Below are 21,051 nucleotides of genomic sequence, written 5' to 3'. Positions count from 1 at the left end.
TCAGTCTCCCATGGAGAACCTTGTTGAATGCCTTACTGAAGTCCATATAGATCACATCTACCACTCTGCCCTCATCAATCCTCTTTGTTACTTCCTCAAAAAACTCAATCAAGTTTGTGAGACATGATTTCCGACGCACAAAGCCATGTTGACTATCCCTAATCAGTCCTTGCCTTTCCAAATACATGTACATCCTGACCCTCAGGATTCCCTCCAACAACTTGCCCACCATTGACGTCATGCTCACTGGTCTATAGTTCCCTGGCTTGTCCTTACCACCCTTCTTAAACAGTGGCACCATGTTTGCCAACCTCCAGTCTTCAGGCACCTCACCTGTAACTATCCATGATACAAATATCTTAGCAAGAGGCACAGCAATCACTTCCCTAACTTCTCAGGGAAGAGTTCTAGGGTACACCTGATCAGGTCCTGGGGATTTATCCACTTTTATGCGTTTCAAGACAGCCAGCACTTCCTCCTCTGGAACATGGACATTTTGCAAGATGTCATCATCTATTTCCCCACAGTCTACATCTTTCATATCATTTTCCACAGTAAATATTGATGCAAAATATTCAATTATTATCTCCCCCATTTTCTGTGGCTCCACTCAAAGTTCGCCTTGCTGATCTTTGAGAGGCCCTATTCTCTCCCTAATTACCCTTTTGTCCTTAATATATTCGTAAAAACCCTTTGGATTCTCCTTAATTCTATTTGCCAAAGCTATCTCATGTCCCCATTTTGCCCTCCTGATTTCCCTCTTAAGTATACTCCTACTTCTTTTATACTCTTCTAATGATTCACTCAATCTATCCTATCTATACCTTACATATGCTTCCTTCTTTTTCTTAACCAAACTCTCAATTTCTTTAGTCATCCAGCATTCTCTATACCTACCAGCCTTCCCTTTCACCCTGACAGGAATATACTTTCTCTGGATTCTTTTCTGAAGGCTTCCCATTCCCCAGCCGTCCCTTTACCTGCGAACATCTGCCTTCAATCAGCTTTCGAAAGTTCTTGCCTAATACCGTCAAAATTGGCCTTTCTCCAATTTAGAACTTCAACTTTTAGATCTGGTCCATCCTTTTCCATCATTATCTAATAGAATTATGGTCACTGGCCCCAAAGTGGTCCCCCACTGACACCTCAGTCACCTGTCCTGCTTTATTTCCCAAGTGTAGGTCAAGTTTTGCACCTTGTCTAGAAGGTACATCCACATACTGAATCAGAAAATTGTCTTGTACACACTTAACAAATTCCTCTCCATCTAAACCCTTAACACTATGAATGAAGCATTTAATATGCTGGATGGAATTTAAATATCCCTCTTTGGTAAGTTTGGCAGTGGGATCAGTATGTGATGGATGGAGACTGGAACAATCTCCCACCTTCACTCAGATTAAGTCTGAGGCATGAGGACCCCTGGATAGTTTTCCTGCCCTGTTGGCCACTGAAAGGCCTCATCATGCTGTTATTGTTATTAACCCAGTGATAGGTGGAACATTCTTTATGCAGAGCAAAACCTGTGAGGGAATATTCCCTCCCAGTCCGGGAATACTTCAGTGGTCAAGGAAAGTCAACTTCTGATCTTCGGGTAAGTGTCCTCCAAGCTGGCCTTCGAGATACACAACAATGCAGAATCACCATGCAGAAACTGATAGCCAAGTTCCATACTACCAACGAAGATGGCCTCAACCGTGATATTGGGTTCATGTTGCGCTACATGTGACCCCACCATACTGTTCCGTACCCATAAAATCTTTCTTATTGTCCTGTTTTGACTCATCACCTTGACAAATTGTTATGATCTCTCTACTTTAGTTCATTTGTACAGCTGGATTATTTATTACTTTGGTTAGACCCTCGGCATCTGACTCTTATTCCTGTCAAGTTATTCCAGTTATTTGATTTATCTCCAGCCCCACCTCATTTTTATTTTTTTGTAATTATCTCTCTGCCTCATTTAATTGGGTTTTAGGTCATCCCTTTGCTTGTTATTCAGCTATTAACACTTTACTGACGTTGTCTGACACTTTTGACCACCTCAGAGAAAGTGAAGACTGCAGATGCTGGAGATCAGAGTCAAGGGTGTGTGCTGGAAAAGCACAGCAGGTCAGGCAACATCTGAGGAGCAGGAGAATCAATGATTTGGGCAAGAGCTTTTCATCAGGAATGAGGCTCTTGCCCGAAACATCGATTCTCCTGCTGCTAGGATGCTGCCTGACCTGCTGCGCTTTTCTAGCACCACACTCTCGATTTTTGATCACCTGTAGGGACGTATTATTTAACAATCCACTCACACCAGTTGTATGATCTTTTGATCTCTCTGCCTATAAAAGTCTGCATCTGTGTGCTTCTCTCTCACTTCATCTGATGAGGCTACACTCTGGACTATAACCTGGTGTTGTGTAACTTCTGACATTACAATGATGGGAATGGGTGCCTTTTCACAAATACTACCACTACCCTTCTAACTGTGGGCCCCTGGTGACACAGAAATATGTAGAACAGTGAATACAATGTTATTCATTGAAGTAACTACAAATGAACCATAGTGTCACTTGGGACTATGGAAGGTGGGAACAAAGAACAAGGGACAAAGAAAATTACAGCACAGGAACTGGCCCTTCAGCCCTCCAAGCCTGCACCAATCCAGATCCTCTATCTAAATCTGTCGCCTTTTTGTTTAAGAGGCTGTATCCCTTTGCTCCCTGGCCATTCATGTATCTATCATGTCCATCTCTACTACCTCTACTGGTAATATGTTCCAGGCACCCAGCACCCTCTGCGCAAAGAACTTTCCAAGCATATCTCCCCGAAACCTTTCCCCTCTCACCTTGAACTCATGATCCTTAGTAACTGAGACCCCCCATTCTGGGAAACAGCTTCTTGCTCTCCACCCTGTGTACACCTCTCATGGTTTTATAGACCTCAATCAAGTCCCCCTCAACCTCCATCTTTCTAATTAAAATAATCCTAATCTACCCAACCTCTCTTCATAGCTTGCGTCCTCCTGAGAACAGAGGCGATGAACGGATAGGTGGTGCATCTCTTGTGCGTGTCTGAAAAGGAGCTGGTTTTCGGCATGACGGAAATGTGGACCAGGATAAGATGGAAATAAGAAGTCACTTTGGAATGTTAGAAATGGAGAGGAAGGGACATATGTTTGGTAGTGGTGTTGACGTGAAAGTGTTAGAAATGGCATGGAGATTGTGAGGGTGCAAAGTTACATTAAGGGAACCCTGTCATTGTCCCCACTCCCTTCCAACATGGTCTGAACCTCTGGACTCTCTTAGACCCTCCAAAACACTTCTACACTGATTCCTACTCCACCACCAGATTCAAACACCACCACCTCAGATGATCAAAACATCCCCACGTGGACAAGAACCTCAACCTTTACTACAACCTTCTCCGAATCCCCATAGATCCAAACAATTGTGGACAGGATCCTTCCCCCAACCAGATCTGCTGGATACCTCCCCCAACCACCCTGCCTATATGATTCAAATTTCAAAGAATAATGTACCTGAATCCCGAGATCTCCCTGTTCTCCAACACTACCCAGAACCCTACCATTAATTGTATAAGTCCTGTCCTTGTTTGTTTTACCAAAATGGAATACTTCACATTTATCCAAATTAAATGCCATCTGGAGCCTTGGAGGAAATACAAATAACTCCAGGGACAGAACTGTCACCTTCCCCATTTTGCTCTGGCCTTTTAGCAGGTTGGGAATGTTTACCAGCCCAAGTGATATTTCATTCCCCATTTTTAATAAGGATAATTTGGACATCCGCCTTCATTGTATTTTTCTCTGGTGATACAGGGTTTTGGAAGACTATTAAACTAAAAGGCAAGTGCAAAGTATTTTCACATCTTCAAAGATCACTACTAGGTGCTGTATTACACTGTAGATATATCTGTATGCATGATTTATCACAGGGAACTACGCTGCCATGGTAAATTAACCCTCACATTTATCAGCATTGTGGAATTGTTCACATGCATTGCAGTCATTTTCCAAAGGAGAAAGTACCATGTTGTGTTCAAGAAAATGCCCTTTGGCTACGTTTTTTTAAGTGCTCTGAATTAATTGGATTGGCAGTTTTAGCTGCTTCCGAAAAAGCTTTTGAAGGCAATAAAAAGGTCTGTATCTGCTTCTTTTCCATTTATCAACAGGCAGTCTGCTTTAACAGGTAAATCGCTATCTGCTCTGCTCTGTCAATGGAAATCAAAGCTTATGTTATAACAGCTGATCTACTATGACTTCTTGGCTGGGTTTCAAAAGCTTCATCTCATCAGGTGGTCTTATTGATATTAAGCTTAAAAAAATAAAATATGCCTTTGATGTGGTTGTTTTACAAATGTGATAACACTTTGAAGGATTAAAATGATTCTTCCCTTGGGTTTTTGTCCAACGTTAATGAGCTTGGATTCTGGATTTTTTCTGCAATCTCAGAAGGTTAATGGTTTTCCATCAATTGAAAATAATAGCCAGTTTTATTGCATTGTTACTGAAAACCATACATGGCTCATACTGGATAAGTGGAGGCACAGGAGTGGCGTGGGCAAATGTGAGATAGGATGTGAGAATGCAAAGGGAAATGGGAGAATATGAGCTGGCAATACGTTGGATTAGGGTGAGTGGGTGGGAGGGTAAGATGAAGGTTTAAGAGGCCTGCAAACAATTTGGAGCTGCACTGCAATACTGCGGTACATAAGTGGCTCCTTTAACTGGATCGCCTCTGCACTCACACTCTGTGAGCACCACACTGCAGCTCACAAAATGCTCAGTGATTCCCATGACGAGGGTTGTATGTGCATTTTGTGAGCCTCAAAAGTGCACAGGTTGGCTTTGAAGCCCAGATGAAATTTCAGCTCTAGATTTTCCATTACTTCAGTATAACCGGCATCTTATAAGGGACAAGGTACCGGCATGGTTAGAGGATTGGCTGACTGGCAGAAGGCAGGGAGTGGGGATAAAGGCGTCTTTTTCAAGATGGCAGCCAGTGACTAGTAGAGTTCCACAGGGGTCAGTGTTGGGACCAAAACTATTTATACTATACATTAATGATCTGGACAAAGGAACTGAGGACGTTGTTGCTAAGTTTGCAGATAACATAAAGATAGGTGGAGGGCCAAGCAATGTTGAGGAAGCAGAAGCTGCAGAAGGACTTGGATATGCTTGGTGAGTGGGCAAAGAATTGACAGATGGAATATAATGTAAGAAAAGGTGAAGTTATGCACTTTGATAGGAAGAATAGAGGCATGGGCTAATTTCTAAATGGGGAAAGGCTTCAGAAATCTGTAGCAAAAAGGAGATTGAGAGTCCCAGATCAGGATTCTCCTTAGGTGAACATGCAGGTTCAGTTGGCAGTTAGGAAGGCAAATGCAACATTAGCATTCATTTCAAGAGGGGCTAGAATATAAGAGCAGGGATATACTGCTGAGGCTGTACAACGCTCTGGTCAGATCCTATTTGGAATATTGAGAGCAGTTTTGGGCCTCATATCTAAAAAAGAATATGGTGGCCCTGGGAGAGTTCTAGAGGAGGTTTATAAGAATGACCCTGAGGGTGAAGGGCTTGTCATATGAGGTGTGGTTAAGGACTCTAGATCTGTGCTCAATGGAGTTGAGAAAGATGACTGGGAATCAGATTGAAATGTACAGAATATGACAGGCCTGGATAGAGTGGATGTAGAGAAAATGTTTCCTCTAGTGGGAGAGACTAGGACCTGAGATCACAGTCTCAAAATGAAAATACAACTCTTTAGAACTGAGATGAGGAGAAATTTCTTCAACCAGAGGTGAATATGTGGAACTCATTGCCACAAAGGGCTGGGAGGTCAAGTCATTGAGAGTATTTTAGACAGAGATAGATAGGTCTCTGATTGGTAAGGGGATCAAGAGTTACAGGGAAAAGGCAAGAGAATGGGGTTGAGAAATCTATCCTGAAGAAGGGCTTATGCCCGAAACGTCGATTCTCCTGTTCCTTTGATGCTGCCTGACCTGCTGCGCTTTTCCAGCAACACATTTTTAAGTTGAGAAATCTATCAGCACTGATTGAAAGGCAGAGCAGTCCCGATGGGCTAAATGGCCTAATTCTGCTCCAATATAGTATGGTCTTATGGTCTAATTCGTTGTAACTAAGATCAAGGCCATCCAATCAGGTTAGCCATGTCCCTCCCTTTCACTTGTAATGATTTCTCTGCCTGATCTTGCACTGTTACTTCTGGTGTCCTCCCCAGAGATATATCCTTGGTTTCGTCCTAATTTGAAACTACTAGTTATCCCATGTCAAGATAATTGAAAAGCTCAGCATTATTTCATACATGTATGCTGACAATGCTCTGCTCTATCTTTCTACTATCTTTTTTGACTCATTCACTGTTGTGAAATTATCAGATTGCTGTCTAACATTCAGTACAGATGTGTAAACGTTTACTCAAACATTGGGCAGATTCAGCTGTTGGGGGCCTATTATGAAAGTGTTGGCAGGAGGGCCAGCATTGACTCCCTTCCAGAAGGCCTCCTGAATTACAAACCAATGAACTAATTATTAGGCCAGTGCTGGGTCGTCCAAGATAATGGAACCCCTGCTTTTGTCATTATTGATTTTCAAACCTCAAAGTTGGGAATCGCAATGGTTCTCTGACCTCAGTGTGAAGAAATTCTTCCTAATCTCAGTCCTAAATGGCAGACACTTATAAAGAGACTTGTGTTCTTTAGTTCATCACAATCCAGTCAACACTGACAAGCTCTGTAAAAATGTAATGTTTGTCAATGACTATAGCTTATTCTTCTAATCTCTAGAGAATAAAGGCCTGGTTTCTTCTATCGCTCTTCATAGCTCAATTTCCAAGAATGAGTCTGGTGAACCTTTGTTGCACTTGCCCCATGGCAAGTATATTCTCTCTTAGGTAAGAAGATCTAAACTGTATACAATACTCCAGGTATAATCTCACAATCACATACTTGTGCTATAACTGCTTGTTAACATACCCTCACTTCACTTTAGCTTCAGTTCATCTGCTGCTGAAATTTTATTCTTGCCTTTGATACCTTTGAAACCGAATAGTTCCAGCTTTAATCCTTGCACTAACTGGTGTCTTCCATTGTCTGGGCCCTAGAATTCATTCCCTACACTTCTCTTCCTATTTACTTTGCTTTTCTCCTTTTGAGGTACCTTCCAAATTAACATCTTCGACCACGCTTTCAGTCACTTGGCATATTATTTCTTTAAATGGCTCAGTGTTACATTTTATTTCAGAATGCTTTTATGAAGGACCGTTTTATTAAGTTAAAGATACTATATATAGTTGATAGCCTGTATTTTAAATATTGAGCTTGTTAATGATTGCTTTTTTATAGAATAGCCATAACATAACTATTTATTGCAACACATGATGAAAACTAATTTTTTTCTCTAAACATTTAAACTACTGATGCTGAATGAATCTCAAATGGGAGTATTTATATGTGGTGCAAATTAATTCAACACATCTGTACCCAGACTATAAGGACCTGTAGGCTATGTTCTGGGAAACAATGACTGGCTCTATATTTGTATGTGACCTGTTGTAAATCAATCTTAACATAATCGATGATCGCAAATCACATGCATTTGTAACTGCTCGAACAGTTTATAAAGTCACAACTGCTTATTGCACTGTTTAAAGTTTATGTTGGGGATTTGTTGATTTGTTTCATGGAACAATAATTTTGTTAAATGTACTGGCTTCTCTAATGTGACTTTTGTACAAGAGTTATAAACCAGGGTTGCCAAACCTTTTCACACAGAGAGCCACATTGCAAATTGTCATTCGCTTTACTCAGGTCCCTAAGAGTAAATTTTAGACAGGTAAGATTGGCACAACAGTAATCATGAGCTTCAGGGGGAGAAAAGAAGCAAAGCCAATAACATCAATAAATGACTAATTAATAAAACTGACAATTAAAAAGTGCTTGCAACAGAGTTAACTAATAAAACATTTATTGCCTTCTTGATTAAGAAGCAGAGCTGGAGACAGAAAGTAGCGAGACAGGGTAGACCCAATGTTCTGATTATCAGGAAAGGGGAGGGGACCAGGGTTGAGTTAAGATATTAAGTTAAACTAATACTAGACTTGCATTAGCCTCTAGTGAGGCAGAATCCAAGCTGGGCTCTGGACCTCATACCTCATACACATTGCCTTTCAGCCTGTGGTCTCCTCCATTCTCCATCTGCTTTATGGATAATGTTAGGCTATGGGAGGAGTGGAAGGGGTCGGGGGGAGGGGGGGGGTGGGGGGAAATTGCTTTGGCTCACTCTCAATCTCACTCACTTGTGTGCACATAGTCTCTTTCTCTCCTCATTCACTCAGACATGCTCTATTCCTTCCTCAATCATTCTCTTTCTCATTCATTCTCAACCCCTCTTTGACCCACATACTCCACATGCCCCCATCCCACATTCAACTCACTCATTCATTCATGGTCTCTTCCTCGTTCATACACTCTCTATCCCTCACCGACACTCACTCACTCTCCATCACTCCTTTACCTTTAATCCCTCCATCATGTAGAGACAAAAAAAATTGCAGATGCTGGATTCCAAGATAGACAGGCAGGAGGCTGGAAGAACACAGCAATCCAGGCAGCCTCAGGAGGTGGTAAAGTCAACATCGCTGGTGTAATCCTCCTTCAGGGCTTGGGTTGGGTATAAGGGGAGCTGCAGATAAAGGGGGTAGATGGGGGAAGAGTTGTGGGTGAGGAGGGGGCGGAGTGATGAGGTAGTGATAGGTGAACATAGGTAGAAGGTATGGCCTGGTTGGTCGATGGGAGGAATGAATCCGGTTGGTAGCTGGAAGGAAGGGTCAGTCAGAGGAATGGAAGGGGTGGGGGGTGGGGGTCTGGAAAGGGAGTTGGGTGATGGGATGGGAGGTCATTTGAAATTGGAATCATCTGGGCTGTAGGCTGCCCAGGTAGAAGATGAAGTGTTGTTCCTTCAATTTGCAGTCTGATTTGCTGTGGTAATGGAAGAGGCCGAGGATGGTCATGTTGGAAAGGGAGTGGGAAGGGGAAATGAAATAGGCGGTGACTAGGTGGTCAGGTCGGTCCCTGGCTGAGGTGCTCAGCGAAATGTGCCCTGAGTTTACATTTGGTCTCCCTGATGCAGAGAAGACCACATCGGGAGCACTAGATACAGTAAGCTAGGTTGGAGGAGAGGCAGGAGAACTTCTGACTCACCTGGAAGGACTTTTTGGGGTCCTGGATAGAGATGAGGGAGGGTGCCATGCCGGCATCATTTACACACATGCTCTCACAATTACATCCTTATACATTCCCTGCCCCCCACCTTACTTACACACTCTACATCCTTCAGTTTCACATTCACACTAGTTATTGCCCTTCTTTGAGACTCTCGCTTTGATTGCTATATGCACACTCACATTCCAACCCTCCCAGGCACACATTCTAAAACGCTCGCTCCCTCTGGTGCACACTCCCTCATGCTCATTCCCTCCTGTTCTTACAGACTTCCTCTTTCGCTCACCCTCTGGACACTCACTTTACCCCCCACACAACTTCTTATGATCATTCTACACACACTCTTTAAATGCTCGGATCCTCGTGCGCGCACACACACTTGCACCCTTCCACACATACTCATTCTCACAGTTACTCCCTCCTGCATACTCTCTAAATGATAGCTCCTTTCCCCACACACTCTCTAAATACTTGCTTCCTTCCATATTCTCTCACATTAACACTCCCTGCTGCACACTGTCTCACCTGTGCTTCCTCCTGGATACTCTCACCCTTTGGCTCTCCTGGACACACTTACTTTCACATTTGCTCCCTTCTACACACTCTGCCTCACAAGCTTGTTTCCACCTGGAAACTGGCTTTCTCATGCATGCTCCTTTCTGCATACACTCTCACATCCAGCTCCCTCTTTATTACTCACTCAATTGCACAATCTCTCATTTTCCCTTATTCAGTTTCACACACACACACCACCCCTAGGCCCAGCTGTTCTGTTCTACCATCCTGACTGCTCCTTCAATGGGGCACTGCTTGAGTGGAGTACCATGTCTTCCTCCTGACCCATTCTTCAACTTTTCCCTCCACCTGTTAGACGTCTTGGAGCCTCTTTTCCTTGCTCTGCACTGGCATTTCAGTTCCTCTTTCTCCTGCAGCTGCCTGGCAAACAGCTCATTTTTTGCACTCTCTGCCCCTATTCTCCACCCTCCAGCCAGTCTGATGGCCAATGTGGTTACCACTTCCCATGCACAGGCCTCAGTTTACTCATAAGTGCACTGCAAACTGCCCTTCCAATCAGAGGCTGTACTTTCTCCTAAATGAAACAACAATCTGCTAGAAGGCTGCAACAAAAACAGAATATGCTGGAGAAACTCAGCAGGTCTAGAGCATTTGTAGAGAGAAAGCACATTTCAGAACAATTCTTCAGAATGGTCACTCAAAATGTTAACTCTACTTTCTCTTCATAAATGCTGCCAGACCTGCTGAGTTTCTCAAGCATGTTCTGCTTCTGAGCTATATTTTCTCCTGTATTTGCTTGTGAGTGAAAATCTCAGCAGTAAATGCAGGAGAGAAAAGGGTCTGATTGGAAGAGCATTTCCTTGCAGATTTGTCCACTTGCCCCTCCTGTGTTTGAAGCCTGGGTGGCTGGCTGGAGAGGATCACTTGGCAGGCTAAGGGTGGCTTATTGTTGCCCAAATTTGTTTTAAAGCCATTTACAATAGTGACATAATAGAAAGCTGTAGTCACCCTCAATTGAACATATGAAAACAGAACTAAGTGATGGCAACGAATGAATTTTGACATACCAAACAGGGAGATGTCCTGAACTACTCAAAATTCTTTATGAACATTTCCTTTATCTCTGTCATTGTTGTGATGATAGTAGGATCTTTTGCTCCACTTACATCATGAATAAATAAAATAAGGTAGGCAGGTGCTTGCTTTGGCATTACACCTTTGCCAACTATGCCTACATTTTTTATTAAAATGCACAAAACTAGAAACATTGACACCAACTAAGACTTATTCATAGATAGTGGAAATTAATTTTAAAAAGCCATTAAGAATATTTTACAGTAAAATCTAAAAACCTTACAGTATTTGCCTGAAATCTACTCCAGTTGTGATTGGTAAACATAGAAAGAGCTAACCTCAACCAGCAGGGGAAGCCTAGAGGTAAAGCAGCCAGTCAGCTATAACCAGTATGGGAGAATGTAGTTCACATTCAGTGTATTTTACCCTCACACAGTGGGTCCTTTTGCCTTGGAAATGTGTACTGTAATTCCCTTAAAGGACTGTGTCCTTCACTTATTTATGCTGCCAGATGTTTGTAATAAAAAAAACTTTTGACTTGTTTTGAGAAAAGAATGCCATTTCATATCAGGGAAACAAAGTGCTTATCCAAAGTGCAAATTTATCTTTAATTTTAATTATTCACAGAGGCAATGATGGTACATCACTGGAGGATGTTCAACAACAAAAAAGTCCAGTATTGATTTTAATGTTTTCATGGGATGCGGGCATTACTGGGAAGGCCAGCATTCATTGTCCACCTGTAATTGTCCTTAAGGTAGTTGTAGTCAGCTGCCTCCCTGAGCTGTTGCAGTACATGTGGTGTAGGGACTCCATCAGTGCTGTCAAGAAGTGAGTTCTAGGACTTTGTGACAGTAAAGGTTCAGAAGAATAGTCCCAAGGCAGCATCGTCTGTGGCTTGGAAGGGAGCTTGCTCCACATGCCTCCCTCTCTTTCATATGCACTCACTCGTTCTCTCACAGTGTTACCCTCCTACAATCTGTCCCTCACTCACATGCTCTACATCAATTACTTCCACATTCATATTAGTTATTGTCCTTCTCTGAGACACTCACTTTTCAATCTGACATGCACAGCTATCTCAACTATCTGCTGCCCTTGTGCTTTAAGGTAAGAGAGATCATGATTACAAAGATGCAGCTAAAGCAGCTTTTGAAAGTTGGAGCAATGCAACTTGCAGACATTAATCTCTTTCTAAGTGATCGATGTCTCAGGTCTGGAAGGTCCAGTCATAGAAGGCTTGGTAAGATATTGCATCTTGTATCTTGTAGAAAAATTGATCCCACTATGCATCAGTGGTGATCTCAAATTCTTATACCACACATTGTAGATTTACTCTGTTCCTGATCCCATGCTTGGTTGGTCAAATGCTACCTTGATGGCAAGGGTGGTCACAGTCATCTCCTCTCTGAAGTTCAGTTCTTTTCTCCATATATGGATCAATGCTGTACTGAGGTCAGGAGCTGAATGACCCTGTAAGGATTTAAAATGAGCAGATTCTTGCTGAGTGCATTCCTCTTGATAGCACTGTTCATGGATGCTACCATCACTTTCCAATGACTGATAGCAACTGATGGGACAGTCATTGATGTTTCCTGCTTTTTACATAATGGACATACCTGAGCAATTTTCCACAATGCCAGTAGATTCCTAAGTGCAGCTGTACTGGAACAGCAGGACTAGGAGTTCAGGCAGTTGTAAAGCACAAGCCTTTAGCGCTATTGCTGGAATGTTGTCAGGGCCCATAGCATTTCAAATACACTGTACTTTTAGGTGTTTCTTGATTTCACATCGAGTGAATTGAATTGGCTAAAAACAGGCATCTGTGATGCCAGGAATCTCAGGAGGAAACTGAAATGGATCATCCTCTTGGCACTTCTGACTTGCACCGTTGAGACCCCCACATCACTGAAGATGATGGCGTCTCTTAAGAGTCATTGAGATGTATAGCACGGAAACAGACCCTCCAGTCCAATTTGTCCATGCCGACCAGATATCCTAACCTATTCTAGTCCCATTTGCTAGCACTTGGCCCATATCCCTCTAAACCATTCCTATTCACATACCCATCCAGATGACTTTTGAATGCTGGAATTGTAGCAGCCTCCGTATTTCCTCTGGCAGCTCATTTCATACACACAGCACACTCTGCGTGAAAAAGTTGCCCCTTAGATTCTGTGCCCTCGTCATTCGCAATACGTCTTCCAATTGAAATTTAACATGGAGGAACTCTGCATCAACCTGGGTGGAGGATAAGAGAGTGGATGTGATCAATAGCAGGCTTCCTTGCTCATGTTTGGCCTCAGGCCACAAGATGTTGTGGGCTGTGGTGTTAATGTTGAGGATTCCCATGGATAAGACATGCCGGTTCAGACCAGGACAGTTCCTGAGTAAACCAGAACCATGTGATAGCTGGAGCACAATAGCTTCCCCGCATTAAAGATGTCATGTGCAGGTTCTTCCCATGAATGAGTATCATTCTCATTCTGAAGGAAAAACCACACACAGTTTCTTCATGCTGAGGAATATTATCACTATGAATAGAACAGTTTGAAGCTTTATTCAGTAACAGAACCTGAATTTCTACAGCAAACATGAATTGATGCACAGTAAGATGATCTGTCCTTTGCCTCAATGATCTCAATCAAACCTCTGAGCAGCCTCTTTTGCTTCACCATTACCAGTGTTACATGCCACATGGCCTACACATAAGGCCTTTTGCAAGGAGGTTTCATTCAGTGTGTGTTCGTGTATGTACAGTTTGAAAAGCATGTAGTTGGGAATTAGATTGGAATTTGCTAGCACAATTTCACTTCATGTGCTTACAGCAAACAAAAACAGGAATATTGTCCTATGAAGAAGAATGTAGGTTCCTGAAGTGACAGCATTATTTATGGTCCATATTTCTGGTCCATAGCTTGACTCATTTTGGTGCACTCCTTGTCGGGTCTTTTGTGCTATACACGTTTTATTGTATGCTGACATTGCATATAAGTCAACTAATAGAGCAATAAAGTGAAATACTGTGGAGACTGGATATTGGAAATAAAAACAGAGCGCGCTTGAGGGACTCAGCAGGTCTGGCAGCATTTGTGGAGAGAGAAGGTCAATGTTTCCTGGGAATCCTCCACATTGAATTCAGTTCCAAAGAAGAGTCATATTTGACTCAAAATGTTAAATCTGTTTCTCTCTCCCAAGATGCTGTCAAAATAGTTAAGTTTCTCCCAGTAGTGAAGAGTGCTGGCTTGAACTGAACAATTATAAATATCCATCAAGGCATTTCCAAACCTTAGAAATTCTTTTATGAAAGGAATGAAGAAATGTCATTTATTCCAAATGATCAGGAATTTATATTTTAATAGATGTTAATACAACAAGGGAAATTACAGGCATTTTTTTCTTAAAGTATTAACTAGGACAAAACAAGTAACAAAGCAAAAAATTAAAAGCAGTAATTTGTCCGCAGAACGTCCACAAAATGCCATACCATAAAGATTAAAACTTGATAGTGGAGCTTCAATGATGTTGAAATGAATACTTGTGTTGTGAATTTTGATCTTGAAGTTTCTGTGGCTGTTGTAGTAGACTGGACTGAGATATTCAAAATCTGGAGGGGTCTGTGCAGAGCAAATAGGGAAAACCTCCATACGAACATAGGAAGTCAGAGCAGGTGTAGGCCACTTGATCATTCAAGACTGCTCCATCACTCAATAAGATCATGGCTGACTCTGGTTAACCCACATACTTACATGTCCCTGATTATTCTTCATTTCCTTGTTTATCAAGAATTGATCTACCTCTGCTCTAAGAATATTTGAAGTCTCTGCTTTTATTACCTTTTGAGGAAGAGAGTTCCAAAGATGGACGACTCTTGTGAGGAAAAAATGTCTCCTCATCTCTTCTTAAAAGAGTGGCCACTTACTTTTAAACAATAACGCCTAATTCTAGGCATTCTCAGAAGAGGAAACATGCTCGCCACATCCACCTTGTCAAGACTCCTCAGGATCTGAAATGTTTCAATTAAATCACTTCTTAGTCTTCTAAATTCCACTACACAGATATCTGGTTTCGCGATTTTTGACAGGATTTGTAGCTCAGGTTGATGATAAGTATGCAAGGTAGTTTGCTGAGCTTGAAGGTTTATTTTCAGATGTTTTGTCACCATACTAGGTATCATTAGTGAGAGTCTCCGGTGAAGATAGGATCTAAATTGATGTGTTTATTGATGGAGTTCTGGTTCGAGTGCCATGCCTCTAAGAATTCTCATGCTTGTCTTTGTTTTGCCTGTCCTAGGATGTGTGTGTTGTCCCAATCAAAGTGGTGTCCTTCTTTGTCTGTATGTATGGAAACTAGAGATAGTGGGTCATGTCACTTTGACTGGGATAACACACACATCCCAGGACAGGTGAAACAGACACGCATGAGGATTCTTAGAGACATGGCATTCTAACCAGAGCTTCACCAATAAACACATCAAATTAGATCCCATCTACCTGCCCTTGAAAAAAGAACCAGAAACAACATCACCTACCTTAAGAAACCAAGACCTATAAATAGAGAGGTGGAACATACCACTGCGCTTCACCAGAGACTCTCACTGATGATGTTACCTAGTATGGTGATGAAACATCTGAAAACAAACCTTCAGGTTCAGTGAGCAAACTTACATACTAGTCTGGCTGACCTCGTAAACCAACCTGCCTAGCCCAGGTATTAGTCTAAAAAGGATTTCCTAAACTGCTTCCAATCCATTTATACCTTTGCTTAACTAAAGACATTAATACTTTAAGTAACACTTCAGCTATCATCCAGTGTCTTGGAATAACAATCCTACTTCTGTGTTAAATCCCCCTGCAAGTAACAATAATATCTACTAACTTTTCTAATTATTTGCTGCATCTGGATACTAACATCTTACAATTCATAGAAACATAGAAATTGTCATAAATCATGGCCATTAAGCCCACTGAGCCTGCTCTGCCACTCAATGTGATTAAAGTTAAGCTTCTATCTCAATAACATGCTCAGATTTTCTCCATAACCATTGACACCTTTACTGCCTAGAAATCTATTTATTTCTTAGAACATTTTCAGAGACTTGGCTTCCATTGCCTTATATGATGGAGAATTCCACAGGTTTATCACACTCTGAGTGAAGAAATTTGGCCTCATCTCAATCCCATATGGTCTAGCTCATAACCGGTGACTGTGACCCCCTTAATCTTGACCCCGAAGCAAAGGAAAAACATCATCCCTGCATCCAGTCTGGCCAATGCTTCAGAAATTTATACTTTTCAATGTGATTCTTTACTCAGAGGGAACTGAATCTGTGGACTTCTCTACCCCGGAAAGCATTGGGGGCAAATTCATTGAATATATTTCATAACGAAATAGATTTCTAGAAGCTAAAGATGTCAAGGAGTAAGGGCAAGGAGTTGGCACTGAATTAGAGGATCAGTCATGGAAATCCAGAAAGGACACAAATGGGTGAGTGGCCCCTTCTATTTTCCATGTTTCCTACGTTCTATGTTTTCTAGATTTCCTTTCATTCTTCTAAACTGCAGTGACAACAGGCCTCATTAAGTCAATCTTCCCTCAAATCACAGAAATCAATGTAGTGAATCGTCACTGTCATCCCTCAATGGCAAGTATATATTTCCTTTGGTAATGGTGGGTGTTCACCAAGGCCCTGCACAGCCACAGCAAAACATCTTGGCTCTTGTACTCAATTTCTCTTGCAGTAAGGGTCAAATAGCATTTGCCTTACTAACTGCTTGCTAGATCTGAAGGTTTGCTTTCAGTCTCTGCTGTATATAGGTATCAACATTTCCCAATCTATCATCATTTAAGTAACAGTCTGTCTTTTTGTACCGAAGTGGATAACTGCCAACTTACCCATATTTTATTGGAATCATGAATGTGGATACCAAGATCCCTGTGCATCTCAGAGCTTTGCAGCCATTCACCAACTGGTTAATATTTCTTTTTATATTCTTAATTTACCAGATCATTGCCTACTCAATTACACTACCTACAAACCTTTGTAACCTTTTTATATCATCATCACAACTAACTCTTCTGCTTCTCTTTGTGTCATCAGCAAATTTAACAAAAGCATATCTTTGCTCTCTTCATCCAAGTGATTGATATAAATTGCTAATATTTGAGCTTCCAGCACTGATACCTGTGGTACACTATGTGTTGCATCTTGCCAGCTAGCAAAGGATTAATTTATGCCGACTCTCTTTTTTTCTTGTAGCTAACCAATGTTAATCATAAAATGGCCCATACAAAAATTGTTCTTATTTAACACTTTTATAACTTCTCATACAAGGCATCATGCTTAGAAGATCTCCAATAATGTCTTGTAACAAGCACCCATTCTTTTCTTCAACAGTTTAACAACTGGTGACTTGTGTTAATCAACTTTCTTTTGCAAGTCTCTTTTTTCCTTTCTAATATTTCCTTCATGCTAGGCAGGTCAATCCTCAATCTTTCCTCAGTGACACCCTATGTCAAGGTTAGAAATGTATGAGTAACTTTATTGAAACATCTAAGATACTGAAGGGTTTTGGAAGGATAGATGTGGAAAGGATGTTTCTTCATTTTGGATTATCTTGAACTAAGGGTTGCTTTTTTAAATGGACAATGCTTATTTGCAAACACAGATGAGGTGAATGTTTTTCTAGTAGACTTTACATACTTGAAACTCTCTTCCTGGAAAGGCAGTGGAAGAATCTTTGAATACTTTTAAGGCAGAGGTGGATGGATTCTTGGTAAGCTCAGAGGTGAAAGGTTATGTGTCGGTAGGTTTGTGATTATAATGAGTTCAGTCACAATCCACATGAATCTAGATATGAATGTACACTGTACCAAAGAAAGTCTAAGGAAGTGAGAGTAGTAATTGCAGAATAACCTTTCAGTCTCCCCTGGTCGCAAGGATGGTGCCAAAGGACTTGAATCGTTCCATGAGCTCTAACTTTGCTCACAGGTCTGCTGTATGGTGCTATTAAACACCACTAATCTTCATAAAAGGAAATTTGAGTTGTAACTAAGTTAAAGAAGTCTATGTGTGCTGCATCATGTGCATTGCTCTCTTCAACCCCCTCTGTTATCTCGTCAATAAACTCCAGCAAGTTTGTTGAACATGATTTTCTATTAAATCCATGCTGGCTTTCCTTACTTAACCTTCATTCTTTAACATGACTCTCAATTTTGTATCAAATTAATGTTTTGCTAGCAAAAGCAGAAAATGCTGGAAAAGCTCAGCAGGTCTGGCAGCATCTGTGGACAGAAATCACAGTTCACATTTTGGGTCACATGGCCTTTCCTCAGAATGGGATATTAGAATGTTTCTCAAAGTTTACCCATGACCAAAGTTAACCTGGCTTGTGGTTGCTCGGCTTATCTTTCCACCATCTTTTTTTGAACAAGCTTAATTTTAAACCATTCTAATGTCTCACCAGACTCCTCTGTCATATTGCAAAATGAAAACTCTAAACATTTAATGAAATATGATACCTGCCGAACAAGATCAATGAAATATGAGATAAATAATTGCGGCATTAAGGAGGTTTGGTTGACCATTAACTCCATGAAATATATTACCTATGGGGTTGAAGAGGTTTGGAAATAGCCTGATAATATAATTTAGCCCACAGATTTCTTAGTTTAAAATCCTTCAAAATCTCTTAGCACACTTGCTGAATAAAGTATATCTTACTAGACTCTGATGACATGAACAGTGAAATTGTGTTAATTGAAAAGTGATTTGTAAAGAAAAGGAAGCTTTGAGTAAATCTCTCTAGTGTATAAACATTGAATTATAGAAATTTACATAGGTTCATTTTTGAGAAAACTCCTGCAAATAATTTAGGTGAGTTAGACCCAAGCAATGAAAAGAACATGCATATTAATATAGAATTTCTTTTTTTACCCTGGTTCCAAGATTTCAAAACAGGCCATTGTGATCTTGGACTTGTAGTCTTTTGAGTATCTGTAAGAGACATGATACAAATAAATGAAATCGATATGTCTGTTTAGATTAGATTAGATTTTAGATTAGATTACATTACAGCGTGGAAACAAGTCCACACCGACCCGCCGAAGCACAACCCCTACATTTATCCCTTACCTAACACTACGGGCAATTTAGCATGGCCAATTCACCTGACCTGCACATCTTTGGACTGTGGGAGGAAACCGGAGCACCCGGAGGAAACCCACGCAGACACGGGGAGAACGTGCAAACTCCACACAGTCAGTCGCCTGAGGCGGGAATTGAACCCGGGTCTCAGGCGCTGTGAGGCAGCAGTGCTAACCACTGTGCCACCGTGTCACCCTGTTAATATGGAAATATGTGCCAAATATGAAAAAGTTTATTTTTAGGATATCTCTTGGCATTACAAATAGCATGGATAGACATTAATCACTTTACTTATTGAGTGACTTTGTAAATAACAAAGAAAGAAGAACAAAGAAAATTTATAGCCCAGGAACAGGCCCTTCAGCCCTCCAAGCCTGAGCCGATCCAAATCTACTGTCTAAACCCTATAATAAGGTCGCCCTATTATAAGAAAGATGTGGATGCTTTGGAGAGGGTTCCGAGGAGGTTTACCAGTATTCTGCCTGGAATGGAGGACTTATCTTATGAGGAGAGGTCGACTGAACTCGGACTTTTTTCATTAGAGAAAAGGAGGAGAAGAGGGGACCTAATTGAGGTATACAAGATAATGCGAGGCATAGATAGAGTCGATAGCCAGAGACTATTTCCCAGGGCAGAAATGACTAACATGAGGGATCGTAGTTTTAAGCTGGTTGGAGGAAAGTATAGAGGGGATGTCAGAGGCGGGTTCTTTACACAGAGAGTTGTGAGAGCATGGAATGCGTTGCCAGCAGCAGTTGTGGAAGCAGGGTCATTGGGGATATTTAAGAGATTCTTGGACATGCATATGGTCACAGAAATTTAAGGGTGCATACATGAGGATCAGTGGTCGGCACAACATCGTGGGCTGAAGGGCCTGTTCTCTGCTATACTGTTCTATGTTCTATGTTCTAAACCTGTCAGTCAATTCCTAAGTATTTGTATCCCTCTGCTCCCCACCTACTCATGCATCTGTCCAGACACATCTTAAATGAATCTACCGTGCCTGCCTCTACCACCTCTGCTGGCAACACGTTCCAGACGCCCACCACCCTCTGTGTGAAGTCCTTGCTGTGTGTATCCCCCTTGAATTTTCCACCTCTCACCTTGAAAGCGTGACCTGTCGGAATTGACCGACAGTAGATTTGGATCGGCTCAGGCTTGGAGAGCCGAAGGGCCTGTTCCTGGGCTATAAATTTTCTTTGTTCTTCGTTATTGAATCCTTCACCCTGGGTCTCTATCCACCCTACCTATATCATTCATGATTTTGTAAATCTCAATCAGGTCCCCACTCAATCTCCTTTTTCTAATGAAAACAAACCTAACCTACTCAACCTCTCTTCATAGCTAGTTAATTTGATAGTTAATTGTATTAAAGCAAGAGATGGGTTGCATATGTTACAGAACATAAAACTTGTCATTATGAACACGAAGTTTACTTCATTGCATTGATTTGCAAACAAGTGCTGACAATAGCCAAGTGGAATTAACAACTTTCTGACAGGAGCCATCTGAAGAAGAATATTAAGTTATCTCCTGACATTGACAGGTTCTGTGCCCTGCCATTTCAATCTATTTTTGAAAATTTATCTTTTCTGGGGAACAGTATGAGCACAATGCACCTTAATTCCCTTTGAAACAACATCAAATAGGCACAGAACTCACCTTTAGGCCTTGCTGTCCGTTTCCTTCGGTCTCTGAATGCTTCACCTGACTGCAGGGCCTCTAGCAGGCTATCCATCACTCCTGTCTCATCACCCTCTGTGGGAAAGGATTGAGGGAATTTTATTAGCCCCAAGGGTTACCATAGCAATGTCAAATCGAACAGGGAAAGACCACTATGTTATGACTAAACCCAGCAATTTCAGAACCAGACAAGCCCTTAACTTAATCAGAAATCAGTTTTCCTTTTACCAAGGTTAGTCATGTTTTAGATTTGGTCATAGCCAATAAATGAAGATCGAAGTTGAATTGATTCACCTTTGATTGTTACTTTCAATGGGTAAAAACAGTTAGATTGAACAGATTTTGTCACACGATGAGTTGCATAACATCCAGAACTGCCT

General features: G+C 41.4%; 1 protein-coding gene across 2 annotated transcripts in view; it reads right to left on the bottom strand.

The window, feature by feature from the left end:
* Window positions 1-21,051, bottom strand: part of LOC122550431 (protein diaphanous homolog 3-like) — a 577,944-nt gene that overhangs the window by 75,426 nt on the left and 481,467 nt on the right. For both annotated transcript variants that reach the window (XM_043691160.1, XM_043691161.1), the window contains 2 exons: window positions 20,651-20,746; window positions 18,779-18,838 (listed from right to left, as the gene is read on the bottom strand). In XM_043691160.1, the coding sequence (XP_043547095.1) occupies window positions 18,779-18,838; window positions 20,651-20,746 (156 nt within the window). The remainder of the gene's footprint in view (window positions 1-18,778; window positions 18,839-20,650; window positions 20,747-21,051) is intronic.

The sequence above is a fragment of the Chiloscyllium plagiosum genome, chromosome 6 (genome assembly GCF_004010195.1).
Source record: "Chiloscyllium plagiosum isolate BGI_BamShark_2017 chromosome 6, ASM401019v2, whole genome shotgun sequence".
In the NCBI taxonomy this organism is placed as follows: Eukaryota; Metazoa; Chordata; class Chondrichthyes; order Orectolobiformes; family Hemiscylliidae; genus Chiloscyllium; species Chiloscyllium plagiosum.
Note: the sequence above shows the minus strand (reverse complement) of the source record. Positions and strands in the feature narration are given on the sequence as shown.